The sequence below is a fragment of the Engraulis encrasicolus genome, chromosome 14 (genome assembly GCF_034702125.1).
Source record: "Engraulis encrasicolus isolate BLACKSEA-1 chromosome 14, IST_EnEncr_1.0, whole genome shotgun sequence".
Taxonomy (NCBI): domain Eukaryota; kingdom Metazoa; phylum Chordata; class Actinopteri; order Clupeiformes; family Engraulidae; genus Engraulis; species Engraulis encrasicolus.
The window spans coordinates 51,342,147-51,361,829 of record NC_085870.1 but is presented as its reverse complement, the minus strand read 5'-3'; the positions used below and the strand labels follow the sequence as shown (position 1 = coordinate 51,361,829).

General features: G+C 44.9%; 1 protein-coding gene across 1 annotated transcript in view; it reads right to left on the bottom strand.

Moving 5' to 3' along the window:
• The window catches only part of iars1 (isoleucyl-tRNA synthetase 1), a 71,718-nt gene that overhangs the window by 23,016 nt on the left and 29,019 nt on the right, over positions 1-19,683 (bottom strand). The window contains exons 14-19 of the mRNA XM_063216070.1: positions 14,638-14,764; positions 6,705-6,778; positions 5,218-5,412; positions 4,695-4,781; positions 3,745-3,828; positions 654-798 (exon numbers count right to left, since the gene is read on the bottom strand). Coding sequence (XP_063072140.1) covers positions 654-798; positions 3,745-3,828; positions 4,695-4,781; positions 5,218-5,412; positions 6,705-6,778; positions 14,638-14,764 — 712 coding nt within the window. The remainder of the gene's footprint in view (positions 1-653; positions 799-3,744; positions 3,829-4,694; positions 4,782-5,217; positions 5,413-6,704; positions 6,779-14,637; positions 14,765-19,683) is intronic.

Sequence of the window (19,683 nt, the reverse complement as noted above, 5' to 3'; positions counted from 1 at the left end):
GAGCTTAAAAGCCATAGACTGTCATTTTTTTCTGGCAAGCCATCTAAAATTAATTCTCAGTGTTTTGAGATTTTAGATTTACAGATCAGAGCTCACATATCATATGCTACCATAACACAGGCATCTGCACACGCACGCACGCACACACACCTTCTGCACTGAGGTTTTGGAATGATAGTACACAACGTGGTCACATCTAAAGCACTTTGTGAGGGAGAGTTTTCAATCCATTACCATCTGCAACCTCTACACATTCGCCACAGGAAAAGCGATAGGCACTGTAGCAGGGTAGATGGACACAAGGGCAGTCATGGGTAAAGAGCGTCAGACTTGTAGCCCAGGTCACCGATGCGACTCCTGACCTGCCAGGTTGGTCGGGGTCGGGTGTAATTAACCAGTACTCTCCCCCATCCTCCTCCATGATTCCATGTACCCTCCATGCACCCTAAGAATGGTACAGTCCTGCCACACTGCTCACTTGGAGCACTGTTTGGGGCCCCCTATGCACAGGTGAGGCATAAATGCAATTTTGCTGTGTACAGTCAGCACTGTGGAGTGTGGAGTGCTTCCCAGGTCAGCTTTCACAATAACATGCACATTGCAAACACAAAAACAATCACACACCCTGGTGGCCACCATATTAGTTCCTTCACCTTTTGCAGCCTCTGCACGTTCTGCACCAGGAAGCGGTAGGCGTTGTACCAGGGCAGGAAGACATCCTTCAGCACGTCCCTCACCCCCTCCTCCTTGAAGCGCAGGTTCTCAGCACGCACCACCGGAGAGTTGATCAGATACAGTCTGCAGGGAAATAACACGTTCCAGAGAAAACAGGGCACATCACAAATCAGCATGTCGTTCCAACCTGTATCGTGTATACACAAGGGTGTTGTCTAGAGTATGTGTCTAAATATGGAACCTAAACAGGCACGTGTATTGGTATGACTTTCTTGCCGTCTCTCACATCGTAACCTGGGAGATGAGAACATTGTTCTGCTTCAAACGGACACTCTACATTAGAACCTTACACCTTTCAGTTATGGCTGCTCAAAAATTAGTAATTGTAACCAAAGCCTCAGTTATTCTTATATCAAGCTGCACCAACACCAACATGTTTAAAGTACAAGTCAATACAGTGGGAGGCTTTGCCTTTGGGCTTGGTTATGGGAATGGACCCTCCCCACATCCAATTCCTTTCCCTTTTTCTACTCCAGCCAACTCCAGCCCCCCTGTTCCTCGAGTGCAGTTGATTGGCTGGAGCAGGTCATCATTGGCAACCGTCCAATTAGCAAGTCAGCGGTGTCATGAATGTGTGGACGGATGTCACCATCAGGGCAGCCATGGGTAAGCGGTTAGGGCGTCAGACTTGTATTGCGGCATACTTGTATTGCCAGTTCGACTCCCGACCTGCCAGGTTGGTGGGGGGAGTAATTAATCAGTGCTGATCAGCCCCATCTTCCTCCATGACTGTGGTTCCCTGAGCATGGTACCGTCCTGCCTTGCACAGGTGAGGCATAAATGCAATTTCATTGAGTTCAGTGAGCACTGTGTGCTGTGGAGTGCTGTGTCACAATGACAATGGGAGTTGGGAGTTTCCCGGGTAAGCTTTCACTTCCACCAAGTCCAGGAGGAGATGGGAAGGGGCATATGTAACAGGCAGACGGAGCGACAAGCTACTAACAGACTAACAGAGCATGAGAGAATGAGAGAGAATGAAAGACAAAGACTGACAGAGAATGAGAGAAAAGAAAAGACTTATGGAGGAGGATATGGAGTGAATAGGGATTTCTCTCCTTTCCCTGGAAGAGCTTAGCTGAGCTTTTACAGCATTGACTTGAATATATATGAAGCTATTTTACAGAACATTGATCACAGAGATGCCCAATGCGGGGTGGGGTAGAGAGAACGCCGTAGACAGGGAGACAGAGAGACAGACACAGTACAGAGGAGAGACCGAGGGGAAGAAGAGAAAGTGATAGAGAATGTGAGAGAGAGGGGGGGGATTTTCAACTGAGTCTGCCCCATATGGTGATAAGTGAGTGAACGAGAGAGACAGGGGGTGTGAAGTAGAGAGAGAGAGAGAGAGAGAGAGAGAGAGAGAGAGAGAGAGAGAGAGAGAGAGAGAGAGAGAGAGAGAGAGAGAGAGAGAGAGAGAGAGAGAAGGAGAGAGGAGGAGGCTGGAGAAGGAGAGTAAATCAGGCCAGTCAGTCAGGAAGCGAATGCCTGGCAGCGTCCAGCCTGACATATGGTGGTCTGCACTACCGGCACTCACACGGCACATAGAGGCAGAAGAACGCCTCACTGAAGACAAATGCTATTAGAGGACACATGGGGAATGGGGAATAGGCTGCTCCAGTTAAGAACAAGAATAAAACCTCGTGTTTTTTTTATTTTGCAATAGACAAAAACATAAAATGAAAAAAAAAACACCTGTGAATAAAAAGGCAAAGAGAGAAAAGAAATATGGAGGCAGCGCCGTTAACCGACAAAATAGACAAATGATGGTGCATTTGACTCTCCTGTGATCTGGCATGGCAGCAGTTGGCAGTCTAAATGCTATATAATTTCCGGAGGGAATTAACAGTTCACAAGAGAACAGCAGAGCAAGGGGGGTTCACAGTAAATATACAAGGCAGGGCAGTCAGTGAGCATCCAAGCCAAGAAGACTGACTTAGTCAAAAGGATCAGATAAACACACACCTCGCTCTCATTACAGGCAAAATATTTGGCTAGTTTAGGCGCTAATTTGGCAGACGAGGGGTCAATAATGAGTGCAATTGTTCCTCAGTGGATAACAGATCGATGGTGAGCCACCCGCAATTAACTCTGAGAGGCAACAGCAACAGACGAGACGAGAGAAGCGAACAGCATTTACAATGACGGCGCTGCGGGGCAAACAATGAAATGGGGGGGGGGGGGGGCTTTTACTCTGACATTTCTTGGAGGCCTTCTTGCGCATATGGATGGCTTTCCCCGACTGCTCTGTTCCCTAGCCATATGGCCATGCCACTTTATTGCCTGCAACCATTTCACTAAAATAGAGCAAAGAAAGAAAAAACAGGAAAACACATGATTTTCCCCCTTCTTTAAAAAAAAAAATCACATGGTTTGTGTTGTAGGATCTCACTGAATTCCGAGTGACATGCCTCTCTACGCCATACATAGAGTTTGCTACGTGGGGTTTATTCATGTAGCTGTCTGGGAAGATATCAGGGTTATGACTGAAAGATGTGGCCTGATGGTTAGAGAGTTACGGTGGTGACCGACAAAAATGCGATGTGAACCTCAAATACTACACCCTTATCCATCCTACACCCTCATCCTTAGCTGAAGTGCCATTGGGTAAGGCTAACGCTAACCCTAACGCTATATTGCTACAGGCACTGGACACTCTCTCTTGTTTTGGACAAAAGTATCTGCTAAGTGAAGAGTAAAGTCAGGGTCCCCGCATAAAATGTAAACCCTTTTCCATGACCTTTTCATGACCTAAGGTGCATTTTCCAGGACTTCACAGCACAGAGAATGACTAGAATTTTGAGTACTTTTTTGGGCTAAATATGAAATGTGACCTCTTTCCACTCACCTGGCAGCCTACGGTGTGATATTATAGTTTTAATTTCTATGACTTTTCCAAGATTTCCGATGACCGTGGGAACCATGAGTTATATAATATCATCTCAACGTGTAAGTTCCGTTGTTAACATTCACGACACCTCAATGCGTCAGCATCATAGTTAATGACGTTACCTCAGTGCGTCAGCGCCGTAGCTCTGCACGATGACGCCGGGGTCGGGGTAGTTCTTCTTCCTCTTGCTCATCTTCTGTCCGTCACTGCACACAGAGGAGCAACAGAATAGACTTGAGGCGCAACTCAACTAGGTTTCCAGGACACCTCCCTATTGGCATGCAGCATTCATACACAAGTGAGTGAGTGAGTGAGTGAGTGAGTGAGTGAGTGAGTGAGTGAGTGAGTGAGTGAGTGAGTGAGTGAGTGAGTGAGTGAGTGAGTGAGTGAGTGAGTGAGTGAGTGAGTGAGTGAGTGAGTGAGTGAGTGAGTGAGTGACTGACTGACTGACTGAGTGAGTAAGTGACTGAGTGAGTAAGTGACTGAGTGACTGAGAGAACGAGGGAGCCTTTGCATGTGAGAGTATAGAAACACAGTTAGCGTGTTCAGGCTGACAGACAACGAACCGTAGCCCATTCCCACACCTATTATTGAACTGATGTTCAATAATATCTGTGCGATTGGGAAACAGGAAATGGTTTCACTATATGAAAAATATGTTTCTCTGCAAACTGTGACGACAACATAGACGTCAGCAAGTTCATGCAGGTAGCACATGGTCACATGTGGTAGAGTGAAGGCAGCACTTCCGAACATGTGATTTAACTGCCGTGGGAACGGGCCGCAGCACTGCCTGTCCTTAAAACATCAAGTCAGTGTGTGTGAGCATAGCATGTCCGTGCACGTGCATGCATGTATGTGTGTGTATACATGTGTGCATTTGTGTGCATGTGTGTGCATGTGTGTGCATGTGTGTGCATGTGTGTGCATTTGTGTGCATGTGTGTGCATGTGTGTGCGCATGCGTGTCTGAACTCTAGACACTTGGGCATGTAATGAACCCATTGATATGACTCCATAGTGTCATATGGAGCTATGTAAGTGGCATAAGTCCAGAAGGAGAGTTGACTAACCTGGCCAGCACCAGTCCGTTCACGATCACATTTTTGAAGGGCGGTCTGCCAAACAGGGCAGTGGACAGCACCAACAAGGTGTAAAACCTAGAAAACACATTGAAAGTAAATGCAAATCCAAGCTTCAGAAAGTTAACATGTATTATTCACTACTTATTTAGCAAGTTATCTCATTGGCAAGATGCCATGTACCTGTTTGATTATTTGAAACCTCAATTAAAGTCAGAGAGAGAGAGAGAGAGAGAGAGAGAGAGAGAGAGAGAGAGAGAGAAAGAGAGAGATGAGACAGAAAGAGAAAGAGAAAGAGAAAGAGAGAGAGAGAAAGAGAAAGAGAGAGAGAGAGGCAGAGAGAGAGAGAGAGAGAGAGAGAGAGAGAGAGAGAGAGAGAGAGAGAGAGAGAGCGCAACAGGAGAGATGAGGGGCAGGAGAGGGGGCAGAGAGCAATATGGCATTAGAGAAAGAGATAAACAAAAAAACAGAAACAGAAACAAATACAAAAACAAAGCCCAAGCGTCTCCCTCACCATCCTCTGGTCTGGTCAATGCCCTCTGCGATGAAGTCGGCAGGGAAGGTGTCCTCAAACTCCCGTCGGTTCTCGAAGGGGTAGTGGGCCTGGGCGTAGGGCATGCTGCCACTCTCGAACCAGCAGTCAAACACCTCAGTCACTCGCCTCAGCTGCCCCTTGCCACAGCGCGACGGGATGGTCAGGCCGTCAATGCTGAAAGCAGATACATACACACACAATAAATAAACAAAAATGGGAAAAAAAACAATACCAACCAATAATACACAACAAAAACAGACATTTGACAGCATTTCTCATTGTGATCACAGAGCACACCACAGCACATAGCGTAGACAAGGAGACTGATTCAACATCGACCAAGAAGAATGTGAGCACAGTGCGATGCCCACGGCACGACATTAACAAATCAAAATTTTAAAAATGAACTGGGACTACATCACAGTATACAAGTAAATTGTAGAAAACTCTGCATGAGTGTCAAGAGGTAGCCTGAAGGATGACGAGTGTGGGGAAAGCATCATGCTCATTTAATTTATAAACCTTCTGCTGATCAGGTCTTTAATTTAAGTAGTGAATTCAACTACCATCCGTGTGGGCTGGTAGGATTCCCAGGGTTTCTCAATGGCAACTGGCACTTGGGGGATTCAAATCTGCCGCCACAACATTTAATATTCCATTTCACAGGATTTTTAAAAATCAATTTACGTATGGACCAAAGACTTCATAGACATCAGACAGGCAAAAGGTGGCAAAGGAAATCTTCACAAGCAAAGAGTCAAACTGCAGGGTTGAATGGGGTGAACAGGCACGGTTGCCGCATAAAAGGGGGACAAGCTAGTAAACTATCTGCCTCAGTCGTCAGACGATGAAGAGGATTTGCGTGTGTGCGGTGCGCTTAATTAAGAGTAATTAAGTGGAGGTGAAAGTGATCCGACCCTGGACACCTTCACCAGTTCACCAGTTAGGCCTCAGCATTGGAGAGAGAGAGAGAGACAGACAGATAGATAGATAGACAGAGAGAGAGAGAGAGAGAGAGAGAGAGAGAGAGAGAGAGAGAGAGAGAGAGAGAGAGAGAGAGAGAGAGAGAGAGAGACAGAGAGAGAATTTACATTTATGAAATCCAGCATGGAAAAAAAGGACAAGGAGAGAGAGATGGATAAGGATGCAGACAGAGGGGAGGAGAAAGACACAGAAGACAGAGAGGAGAGAGACAGACATAACAGCCAGACGGACAGAAATCGATAGAGACAGACAGATAAACAGAGAGAGAGAGTGAGCAACTGACAGGCAGACAGAAAGACAGAGAAAAAGGAATCAGCCACAGAGAAGGAGATTGGGGTGCAATAGTAGCAGTAGAACTTTATTGTCCACATGGGCCAATTGTGTTTGGGGTACAACGCTGGCACCAGAGACACAGACAGACATAACCGACAGCAACAGACAAGATGGGAAAAAAACGGCAGGCCAAGTGCACAGTGACTCACCTCTCCCGATGCAGATCAGTTACTTTCACTCCACTCAACTCCTCCAGCTCTGCCATGGAGCCCACACAAACAACCTGCTCACACATGCCAGCAACCGTCCACAGACAAGAGATAGGAGAGAGGAGAGAGAACAAAGCAATATATAAGGCATTAGTATATGATATAAAATGCCGTAGAAAGGATAATCTCAATCAAATTCTAATGCAAAAAGGCAACTTTAGAAGGAAATAAAAATAACCATAAACTAGCAATGTTAATTTGGGCAGAGTGTGAGGTGGGGTAATCAACATTAGAAAAAAAAATCTAATTCAAAAAAACATTATTGCCTAACAGAAAATTGTTTTTGATTGAAGGCTGTGAGTGTGTGTGCGTGCGTGTGTGTGTGCGTGCGTGTGTGCGTGCGTGTGTGCGTGCGTGCGTCATGTCATTTGAGAAAGGAATGATCTGTGTGTATAGCATTAAAGAATCCTTCTTTATTGCTTTTTTGGCCAAAGGCACTCTGAACCTTCTGCCAGACGGAAGCAGCTCAAAATAAGAAAGTTTTATTTACATATATTCAACTTTTAATAATTTAATATCTCAATATACACCTGGATAACTGTTGTGTTCCATGTTGTTTGTGAAATTTGTAGAGCCAGGAAATAGCTTTCAAACAACAACAAAACGATCTCTTTTTGACTTAAGTTGGAGGATGAATGGGTAGTGTTCTAACCTCTTAACTAAAACTTTCTCCCATTATATTAGTGCCAGAATCAGTGTTTGCGTCGGTTGGGCCCCAACGTGTCTGATGTCACATTAATTGACCCTTCTACTGTCAATGACGTCTTGCCTTGCATCACGAGGCAACAAGTCAAGTCAAGTCAAGTCAAGTAGGTTTTATTGTCAATTTCTTTACATGCACTGGTCATACAAAGAATTTGAAATTACATTTCTTGCTTTCCCATACAGACATAGACTAATCTAGGTAAGGACATAGACAGTATAGACATAGACAGTACTTATACATGGACTTAAGACAGTATGGACATAGACAGTGCTCATACAGACATTTAAAGTGCAAGACTGGACAACAGAAGACTTGTAGAGGACATACATTAAGAGGTATTGTTGTGCTTTTGTGCTTTTCCTAAAAAAAGTCCTTTATAGCGTTCTGACATGGTAATAGTAGCATTTTGAAGAAAAATAAATATTAAAAAGGTCTGTCAAGTACACCAGCAGCAGTGTGTGTGTGTGTGTGTGTGTGTGTGTGTGTGTGTGTGGTGTGTGTGTGTGTGTGTGTGTGTGTGTGTGTGTGTGTATGTGTTTAGTGCAGGTAGAAGGTGCGTGTGTGTGTGTGTGTGTGTGTGTGTGTATGTGTTTAGTGCAGGTAGAAGGTGCGGTGTGCGTCTGTGTGTGTGTTCGTGTGTCTGTGTGTGTGTGTGTGTCAGTGTGTTTATGTTTGGGTTTAGTGCAGAAAGTGCAGTGTGCTTGTGTGTGTGTGTGTGTGTGTGTGTGTGTGTGTGTGTGTGTGTGTGTGTGTGTGTGTGTGTGTGTGTGTGTTGTGAGTGTGTGTGTGTGTGTGTGTGTGTGTGTGTGGTGTGTGTGTGTGTGTGTGTGTGTGTGTGTGTGTGTGTGCGCATGTTTTGAGTTAGTGCAGGTTGAAAGTTCAGTCATAAGTATAGTAGTGCAGGTGGAATGTTCAGTCGCAGATATGGCGGTGGGGGATGGGGGGGGGGGGGGTTGTCAGTGGCCTTGCTGGCTAGAGGCTGACAGTGGAGGGAGAGTGGGTTGAGTGTTCAGCATCTTGATCGCTTGGTGCATTGTGCTGCTCGCCAGCCTGGTGGTACGGGAACGGAGGCGCCTGTACCTCTTTCCAGAGGGCAGGAGGCTGAACAGTTTGTGTGCAGGGTGGCTTGTGTCTTTGATGATCATCAGTGCTTTCCGGGTGAGGCGTGTGGTGTAAATGTCCTGCAGGGAGGGGAGTGGTACTCCAATGATCTTCTTCGCTGTGTTCACAACACGCTGGAGTGTCTTCCTGTTTTTCTCCGTGCAGCTTCCTCCCCACACTGTGATGCAGTTGGACACGACGCTCTCTATGGTTCCTCTGTAGAATGTTGTCATGATGGAGGGTGTAGCACTTGCCTTCTTTAGTTTGCGCAGGAAGTAGAGACGCTGATGGGCCTTCTTCGCCAATGATGTAGTGTTGGTGGTCCAAGAGAGGTCGTCGCTGATGTGCACTCCAAGGAACTTGGTGCTGCTCACTCTCTCCACAGCATCGCCGTCGATGGTCAGTGGTGGCAGTTGTTTTTGGACCCTTTGGAAGTTGACAACAATCTCCTTGGTCTTGTTGACATTCAGCAGGAGGTTGTTGTCTTTGCACCATCTGGCCAGCAGGTCTACTTCTTCTCTGTAGTGAGTCTCATCGCCCTTGGTGATGAGGCCCACCAGTGTTGTATCATCCACAAACTTCACTAGATGGTTAGTGCTGTGGGTCGTTGTGCAGTCGTGTGTCAGCAGCGTGAACAGCAGGGGGCTGAGAACACAACCTTGCGGAGCCCCCGTGCTCAGGGTCAGGGTGCTTGAGGTGTTGTTCCCTACCCGTACTGCTTGTGGTCTTTGCATCAGGAAGTCCAGCAGCCAGTTGCAGAGGGAGGTGCTGAAACCTAGTTTGTCCAGTTTTCTGATGAGTTGTTGTGGTATTATGGTATTGAATGCTGAACTGAAGTCAATGAACAGCATTCTCACATATGAGTCTTTATTGTCCAAGTGGGTGAGGGCTGGATGGAGGGCAGAGCAAATTGCATCCTCCGTGGATCGCTTGGCTCGGTATGCGAACTGGTAGGGGTCTAGGGTGGGGGGTAGGGTGGCTTTGATGTGTGACAGGACTAGCCGTTCGAAGCACTTCATGATTATGGGCGTCAGTGCTACAGGACGGTAGTCATTGAAGCATGATGGTGATGATTTCTTCGGCACAGGTATGATGGTAGCAGCTTTGAAAAGTGATGGGATGACTGCTTGCTCCAGAGAGATGTTAAAGATGTCTGTGAAGACATCCTTCAGCTCTTCTGCACAATCCTTCAACACTCGGCCTGGTATGTTGTCTGGGCCAGCTGCTTTGCGTGGGTTGATGGTGGCCAGTGTCCTCTTAACACTGGCAGAGGACAGGTAAAGGGGTTGATCATGGGGGGGAGGGGGAGTTTTCTGTGGGTGAGTGTCATTTTGTGCTTCAAAGCGGGCAAAGAAACTGTTCAGGTCGTTTAGCAGAGAGGTGTTGTTGTCACAGCTTCGTGGTGCAGGCTTATAGTCCGTGATGGCCTGTATGCCCTGCCACAGGCTCTGTGCATCTCTGCTGTCTTTGAAGTGTGTTGTTATTTTGTCTGAGTATTCCTTTTTTGCTTTCCTGATGCCCTGGGACAGGTTTGCCCTTGCTGTCTTAACAAGCACATGGCGAGGGCGGGAGATTAGATAATGATATGAACCCCTGAAGTTCAGTGCCTAAGGGGGATCATGGTGCTTGCCTGGTCATCATAACCAAACAAAATATTCCTAGGGAGTACAGTTATTAGGGCTGCACGATTATGAAAAAAATCATAATCACGATTATTTTGGTCAAAATCATAATCACGATTATTAATCACGATTATTGATTTTTGCGGATTTTTTGGAAAATTATAACAAGATGAAATATAACCAAGAATGAATTACATACGGGATGAGCAAAATAAAATGAATTGTAATAATTATGTAAAGGCAATAGCATGAAACTTAAGTGGACAGATTTGTGGCCAGAAACACCAGCCTGTCAGTATATTCTGGCTTCAAGGACGCTCTGAAAAGTAGGTCACTATTGCCACGATTAAATCACGATTAAAATCACGAGTTCGATTTCACTATTTAATCACGATTTTGATTATTTTTCGATTAATTGTGCAGCCCTAACAGTTATGCACAAAATAACAGCAGCGTCTTTACAAAGGCGTAAAAATTCTTCAAATAAATTGCACTGTGTACAGTATATAGATAAAAATATGTAAATAATTAAACTGTAAATGTTGACACAGCGGTACAACAGTGGCACACCATGACATCAAACTTTCAATTATCTGGCCACTGGTACTGATCAATGAACACTAATTCACGTTGTACAGACTTGGTGGAGGAAGTGCCATTGACCTAGGTCCAAACAGTCTTGATTACTAGCTATTTAAAACATTAATAACCTTTTAATTTATTCACTAAGTGCTGTTCTAATCTCTAATCAGCAAATGTAACCCTACCTTCAGCCTGACGCAGATAGGACATTACCTCAGCAGTGACCGTCCCAACAGAGGGAAAAAAACGAATAAAAGCTGTTTTTAACCTCCTTCTTTGTTCTACATTTCAATTCAGTGCACCATTTACTAAAATAAGTATCGCTAAAACTGTGTATGCTGCATATGGTACAGATCACACACAAGTTCTTCTGTAGATTCTTGTTTAGTTTATTATGCTACATTGTCCTACATTCACAACAACCAAGCACTACACTACACACCTTTTTGATTGATTCATTGATTGATTCATTGATTGATTGATTGATTGATTGATTGATTGCACTGTTTCCCCCAGCACTTTTTGCCAAGGCGACCTCCTTGCCAATCAATACCTAACAACTTCACCAAGTCCCTGGAAAGATGAAGATTGTGTTGTGTTGTGATTGTGTGTGTTTACATTTAATTCATTTTTTAAGTTTCTTCACAGGTTTTATATCATATTTCTTATGAAACTGCACAGCATAGCATTTCCAATGACGATGGCAATGTATGCTTGCTTGGTTGATTTATTGATTTATTGATTGATTGAGCTATTTTTGGCAGGAGAGAAGACTGGCATGTGAAGACACTTCCTCGACATTTAAGTTACATTTCTTCCCCATCAAGGTGTAGCAAAGGGCAGTTGCCTTGTAGCATCTTGTAACACAAAGTATGTCGGCAAGGATGGCGCAAGTCTTCGTTAAAAAAAACAGGGTTTCAATTTGGCTCTATTGGTTTAAATTTGGCCTGGCCTGGGCCCTATTTCCAGAATAGAAAGCAGTGCATGAAGCAGCTGCCATTCTGGTAAGAGACGAGCATCGCTCCACTCCACTCTGGCCCAGACTGCTGCCGGCGTACGACCTACTTGTGTCACCAAGTAGCACACACACTGATTGCCTGCTGACATAGTTTCCTGGACTGTCAAGGTATGCGAACTACGCCTGCGTGATTTTTCGGTATCGTCAAGTGTAGTTTGAAATACATAGCACTGCTTAACCTGTACCAAACAAGTTCCGATTGTCGAGATTGAACCTCTCACACCAAGCACATCTCTCTCTCTCTCTCTCTCTCTCTCTCTCTCTCTCTCTCTCTCTCTCTCTCTCTCTCTCTCTCTCTCTCTCTCTCTCTCTCTCTCTCTCTCTCTCTCTCTCTCTCTCTCTCTCGGAGCTGCACGCATAGTGGGACAAGCTATTCACATGGTGAGTCTTCTTCAAACCCATCTCAGAAAAGATAGAAGGCTCATGTAGGTAGCTAAATAAATAAGCGCTGTATCAATCTCTTTGCGAGGGAGGTGGCAAGCGGAACATGCGAGTCACATTTTGGGAACACTGCTGGCAAATGGAGCGGAGAGCATCGAGCAAATCGGAGCAGACCTGTTGGGTCACATGTTGCTACCGCTGGACCATTTTGAAGTTCATAAATAAACGAGTAAGGGGCCGCATCAATCTCTCTGCAAGGGGAGCAGCAAACAGACCAGAGCAGAGCAGACCCCTTGTGCTCCAGTTCCAGAGCAGGCCCCCACGTCAGCCAGCCACTGGCCCAGATTGAGCGCTTGGTAGCGGTGAGAGGAGAGGAGTGAGAGTTGCCGAAGATCCACTTTTCCTGGACGGTGTGGAGCTGGGGGAGTCGAGGCAGGGGCTCAAGAGACTGTCGCCATCAAGCAGTCATTAGGCTATTTTCAGGAAGCAGGACGCCGTCCTTCTTTTTCTTCACACCACAGCTACGGTGGAATCAGGTTTTTTTTCATATATTTCAGGCCCCGTGTGTGTGAGAGAGAGAGCGAGAGAGAGAGCGAAAGAGAGAGAGAAAGAGAGCCAGAGAGAGAAAGAGAGCCAGAGAGAGCCAGAGAGAGCGAGAGAGAGCACGAGAGCGAGAGCGAGAGCGAGAGAGAGAGAGCCTTGACAACCCACTTCTGACAGCAAAGAGTCAGCCATGAGTACTTTTAGGGTCGTTCATTATTTTTGCCTTCTACTACTTTCTGATGGACTGAAGATCCATAGACTCGTCTGTGTCAGGCATCATATAGGCCTCTTTGAGCATTTAGCTGTCAAGGAGTCGGACTTGTGTGCCTCTGTTCAGCTCTACGTAGTACGCCACTCATCCATCAATCTGTCACTCTCATGCATCAATTCCAGGGGGTGTGGCCAGGGGTTGGTGGGGGTGCCTGGGTCAAACATCGGGGGAAGAGAACAACCCTTGCTACCAGCAACCCCAAACTCCCCCTCATCACTGCAGAGAGCCCACAAAACCCACTTAGAGGTTTTGATCTTTTACTTCAATATTATCTTCTCTATATTCCCTGGGTCACGTCCTGGATAGATTACCGCTCACTGTGCAAAAGGTCCTCAATCTCCTAATGGGTATTCCATTATGACCATGTCCCCTCTGCCTTTGATTTATCCGACAATGTATTGATCTAGGTGACGTCAAAATGAATTCAGCTTTTACACAAGAGACTAGGGCATACCAAAGAGGAAACTGTAAATCATCAGATTGACATGGTCACTAATCAAGGTAAAAGGGACAAAAGTTGAAGACCCTTAAGAGTCTTTAAGATGGGTGTGGCACCACACTGGATTGACAGGCAGTGATGTCCTTCTCCCTCGTCTCCTTGTCCGTTTGTTCATTACGGTTTAATCATGCTTTCGGTCATGTTGGTTTGTTTGTCTGTCTGTTTGTCAGCAGGGAAAATCGAAAAATTATGCACAGATTTTGATGGCATTTTGTGGAGTTTTTGGAAATAATAAAAGGAACAAGTGATAACACTATGTTGGTGATCTGGATCATGATCCGGATCCAGGATTCACAAAAACAAGGCAGAAAGACTCCTTTAGGCAGCTTCCTTCACGGAGGTCTGCACTCTCTGAGTGCATTTCTAGTTTAACTTGTGATGCATTTGTAAATAAAGGTGGGCAATGTACCGTTGTAGTGAGGATGTCTTTCAACAAATTAAGTGAGAACTCAAATGAGACTTTCAGTTTTTAAACAAATCATTCAATTTAAGGGTCAAAGCCTTAAAAACGTGAAACTCATTTGACGCGTTCAGGCAAAATTAAAACTGTGCTGTGCCCGTTCCCGCACCTAATGGCGAACCGGCCGGCATGTTCACGCCACAGATCTTAGTGTTCGCAAACCAGAACGTTGGTTTGCAATGCACTTCGTTTTTATCCACAAACCATGACGACAATGTGGACGTCAGAAGGTTCATCCAGGTAACACACAGTCACGTGCTGAATAATTCAGAGCCCAGTATGAACGTGGCTGCTTCACAGGTAAGCACTTTAGTGCCAAACGTAACTGGTGTGGGCACCGGCACCATTCTCATCGGCCTGAAAACAGCTTCTTTGGGCTTCTTTTGGGGTTCTTTGAAACGACCTCTCTGGAAAGCAGCTAGTTCAAAACAATTTCTACTACTAACTTATGAGTACAAATTCATGAATGCTAAGATGGAATGTCACTGTTCCACATCATACCCATCTGTTGATGTCTCAACAGATCACTATTTCAAGACCAAACATCAACAGACCACACATTGCAGTACGGTGACATTGGGTCCAAAGACCAGTCAGCCAACCACTCTCAAACATTTAAAAGCAACCTCAAAAACCATGATCAAGTCCAAAAATGTGTACAAAAAATAAGGCCATTGGCACTTTACTGACCTCCTCGAAGTCGTCGCTGACCCAGAGTGGGATGGGGGTACCCCAGTAGCGGTTACGAGAGATGGCCCAGTCACGAGCGTCACGCAGCCAGTTTCCGAAGCGCTTCTCCCGCACAAACTCCGGCACCCTGACAGAGAAAGACAGAAGCAATACTCATCACGACACCAGCGCGATAAAGACGGCATTGGAGCAGCTCTAAGGAATTCATTCACACTTAATATTATGGTTCAAAAATAGTTTCTGTTATTCCATGAACTTGTAACAGGGGTGAATGCCATTTCTGAATCCACTGAGTCACCCTCCATGCCCGTACAACTGAGATACCTGGAGGAGTAGGTCTTATTTTAACCTTTTCAGGGAGATAAAGACCATGTAGCACTTAAAAGTTTTTACATCCGCAATATCAGCAACCTTTCAATGAAAGCTGGAAACCCAAACACAGAGATAGCACAGTGTCTTTTTCAGAGGTGGAAATGAAAAACATTTAAAGCCGAGTCATATCAGGAATCCACCTCATGTGTCTGGTGAACAACTGTCAATGTACAAAACTATTTTATGTTCTTTAATGTGCAGTGCACAATGCTAGCACGCTGGCAGTCGACGAACATGAGGATATAAATGGAAAGGCATGTTCTACCGGTAGAGCAGAGACTTCATCAATTCCCATTTGAGCGAGGCATTTCTATTTAGGGGGCCAATACATCAATGTAATGATTTCCCCTCCCCAACCCACCCCACCCCACCCCTCCCCACATCTCCCACAAAGCCCTTCTGCACACCCTTCTCCTTAACACCTAATCTATAATTTAAGATGCATGGACTTCTCATGTTGACTGCGGGGGAGGTGTTTAACATACAAATGTTTATACTCTCTAATGAAGGCAGTAATTGGTCATGTGCTGGGTGCGATGGGTTAAGTTAGATGCAAAAGTTTTATTTTGCTAAAACGTGTGATCATTATGTGATCATAATGGTCATGGAAATAAGTTTCATTTATGCAAAGAGAGCATCTGTGGCTCTTCTTTGAGCTTAAAAAAGGCTTCGCTCCTCAACTGAGGGGCACCTGAATGAATGAAAATATTGAAAAACATATTTTCCTTTGTGCATTACGACATGCATTACCAGTCTGTGATTGTAAGTCTGGGATACTAGCTCAATGTTTTTTCTACTGAAATTAGCTAATTGTTCCTCACTGTGCTTTAGGCCTACAGTACCTGTTTAGTGTGCATTTAACATAATTGGATTTAGTGCAGCGTTAAGAGTGGTAGCAATAAGCAATAGGTCCAAAAGGTTTGCATAATGTCATCAACAAGTACAGTTCGACCCCTTTCCATAGCAGCATTCAGTCATAGCAGAGCCGTCTTTAAGACTTAAAAAGGAAGAAGGAAAGAAAGAAAGAAGTAAAGAAAGAAGGAAAGAAAGAAGGAAAGAAAGAAGGAAAGAAAGAAAGAAGTAAAGAAAGAAGGAAAGAAAGAAGTAAAGAAAGAAAGACATAACAAAAACGAAACAAAAGAGCAAAACTGCACAGAAAAATTAAACCTCAAGAGTGAAAGAAAGAAAGAAAGAAAGAAAGAAAGAAAGAAAGAAAGAAAGAAAGAAAGAAAGAAAGAAAGAAAGAAAGAAAGAAAGAAAGAAAGAAAGAAAGAAAGAAAGAAAGAAAGAAAGAAAGAAAGAAAGAAAGAAAGAAAGAAAGAAAGAAAGAAAGAAAGATGATAAATAATAAAGGCAAAAATAAAATGAGCCCTTATCGATTTGGTTTCTTTCAAACCATTCCCATCATGCCCTTACACTATTTCCAGCCACAATTGTGTTTTTAAGTATGGTGGCCTCCTTACAGTGGGGTAATGGCTGCTACCGTCTCCTCATCCGTTATGATTAGGATATCTGAAGCCAATCAATGACTACTCAGGAAGACCACAGAGATAGAGGTATGTGTTCGTGTGTGTCTGTATGTTCTAGTCTAGCACACACTCCCTTGACCTGGAAATACACAGGTTTCTTTTAGAGCAGTGTTTCCCAACCAGCGGTACATGTACCACTATGGGTAGAAGCAGCAGCGGTTCTACCCCTTAAAAATTATTTCATTAAATAAAATATCGATACTGATGCCTCAGATACAATAAGTGTATTGTGAAGAGGCCTGTGACGATGTATCCTGATACGCTGAACACACCCCTAGTAGGCAGCCACCTGGCAGGTGTCTACGCTGCTCAGCATGCCTCAGTCACAAGGGGAAGCACTTCACTTTCCACACACCCACCTGGCGCCTCAGGAATTCATCCAGCGACACTCAGGCTGGCAGAGGGGTCAGACTCCTTAAACACTAACCAATCAGTGTCAACATTATCCATCAGTACCACAGCTGACCAAAACCCAATGGAAATGATGCTCATGATTGCAGGATGGATGCAATACATTTCATCTTACATCCCTCAATCCAAATGAATGAAATGATTGATGATTTCAATGGGATATGAGTCGGCCACTCTTTCAAATTCTCTCCTTCCATTCTCTCCACAACATCTGGACAAATTAAGTTTGGTCACACCACGGTGCCCATCTGTGCCAAGGGAGAAGGCTGCATCTTCAGCTTAACCAGCAGTAGCAGTAGCAGTAGCAGTAGCAGTAGCAGTAGCAGCACTGGGTATCGGCCTGGGTCTGAGTCGTCTTCCTCCCTGAATACAAATTCCAAACCGTCCATCTGTTCCCGTCCCCGGTGAGACTCTTCGGGGAGCGACGGAACAAGCCAAGGCTTTCTTGTGCACACAATGCTATCAGGGCAGACGGGAGAGTCGAATGATGTGTTATTAACAGATAGGAGTTAACAGATGTGCTAGATTTGACCCCATGGGTGCCATGTGCTTAATGTGCATGAACATCAGCAGCAGGGCCACACACTGATGTCCATGCTAACCTGAAGCATTCAGGACACATTAGTCTGTCAATCTGTGACCACATGTGTCCTTCACTTTGTCCTTCTAATGCCCGTTCATCATGTCAAACCCTTTTCAAACATTCATTATTATACCTCAATTTTTTCCCTGGCCAAACTTAGCTTGCTAGCCGGGAGGCAAATTTTGATGAGACCATTTTGTCGTTAATTGGTGACCTTCAACTGGACGCTACCTGAATTCTTTCCCATTTTCACCACTTCCCTTGATTGTTTCTTGGCCGCCGTCGGTTGGTTTGCCCTGCATAAGGTTAAGCAAATGCTGAGAGGGATGGCCATTTCCATACAAAAAAAGGCACAAAGCCACAACACTTGGCACAACACGCACGCACAAGCAAGGTGAAGTTCTTTTAATCCCCTCTGACTCAAATACCACAGTGAAACATGTTAAGTAAAGGGCAATCACTTCTCCATGCCACCAAGATGGATGGTTCCAGAAGGGGAGTCATTTAGCAGCGCTGTTAAATCAGCTGCAAGCTCCAGCGCGAGTTAAGGCTGAGATACCCTCCTAGCTCAGTATGGCAGCAGGGGGAGAGAGAGAGACAGAGAAAGGGAGAGACAGAGAAAGGGAGAGAGAGAGAAAGAGAGAAGGAAATAGGAATGAAGCATACAGAATGAGGAAAAGTGAGCAGGAGGAGAGGAGGAGAAATGGAGAGATTGAGAGAGAGAGAGAGAGAGAGAGAGAGAGAGAGAGAGAGAGAGAGAGAGAGAGAGAGAGAGAGAGAGAGAGAGAGAGAGAGAGAGAGAGAGAGAGAGAGAGAGAGAGAGAGAGAGAGAGAGAGAGAGAGCATGAACCTGCCCTCTCTAAATGAATTCTCCGTCTACATCCTGCAGGTTGAGCGTGCTGACAAATAGTGTGGTATAGAAGCAGACCACTGCAGAAATCTTACCGCACAGCGCCTTTAAAGAGTAAAAATGAAAACATTTAAACCAACATAATTCATAACCTCTGCTCTATTATACTATTATAATCTATTCTCTTTCATATACTGGACATGAACAAAAAAAATAGTATAGAAATGGAAAAGTTCATATTCCAGATGAACAGTGGAATGTGAAACAGTTTAAGTGAAATACAGAACCACAAGACACCAGCATTTTGAGATGCAGTACTGGGAAAGAGACTAATGATATAAAATGGTTCAATTTGTTAACGCTGCTCTATAAAATGGTTCAATGTTTTAATATGTAGCTCTATGAAATGGCAATGCAATCGACTGTTGAGTTGGTCAATTGCGATCAATTTCTTTTAAAAAAAATGTCATTCATCCAGGTCATGTCAGTGAATAAGCCTTGTAACCATCTTGAAAGCTCATTATCTTGAAGAGGTCCTGTTGCTTACATGTGAACTCCTCTTTGAAGTTCCTGAAACCCAGAGCCGTTCAGGAGACGTTCAGGTTGAACCCTCGCCAGGCCGGCCGGATGTGCCAGGAGTGCGGCTCACATCTTTCCTGGCCACCTGACCTGGCCTTCATCTATCGTTTCCATCTGCTGTCTGAATAATTCACCCAGCGCCGTTACTTAAGACAAGAGACCGCATGTCTGCTGGCAAACATGTGGCTTCAACAAGAGCACAACAACCAGGGATCAGGCAGGGCAACATGCACACACACACGCACAAACACACTGCAGGACTCGTGTCACTGGAGCCCCTGTCACTTTCACTTTCCCCCTGTAGGTCTATGAACCTCCCGGCAACCAATATACACGAACGCCCACACACACGCACGTACGTACGCAAGCACATCCTTGACACACCTGAGCCAGTGATCAACACTGACCCCAAAGATCTGTTACGGGGGCAATGTGGGCAAGTGAGTGTGGGAGGATTCGATTTGTGTCCGCCTGGACAGAGATAGACTGTGTCATCAAGTAGTGGGATAAACAACATGATGAAAGTATGGAAAATATGGCCAAAAAGGTTATTTTAAAAATCAGAAAAAGAACATAAATCAATGTATTCTTCTCTTATATTCCAACATTGATATTTTTATGACTCTCACCTCTTCACTCTCTTAACCATGTTCGAGCAGCTGATTTGAAGTCTGTCTTTCAAGTCCAAAACAGTACAGTAGTTTAGTATGTGGCATTAGGAT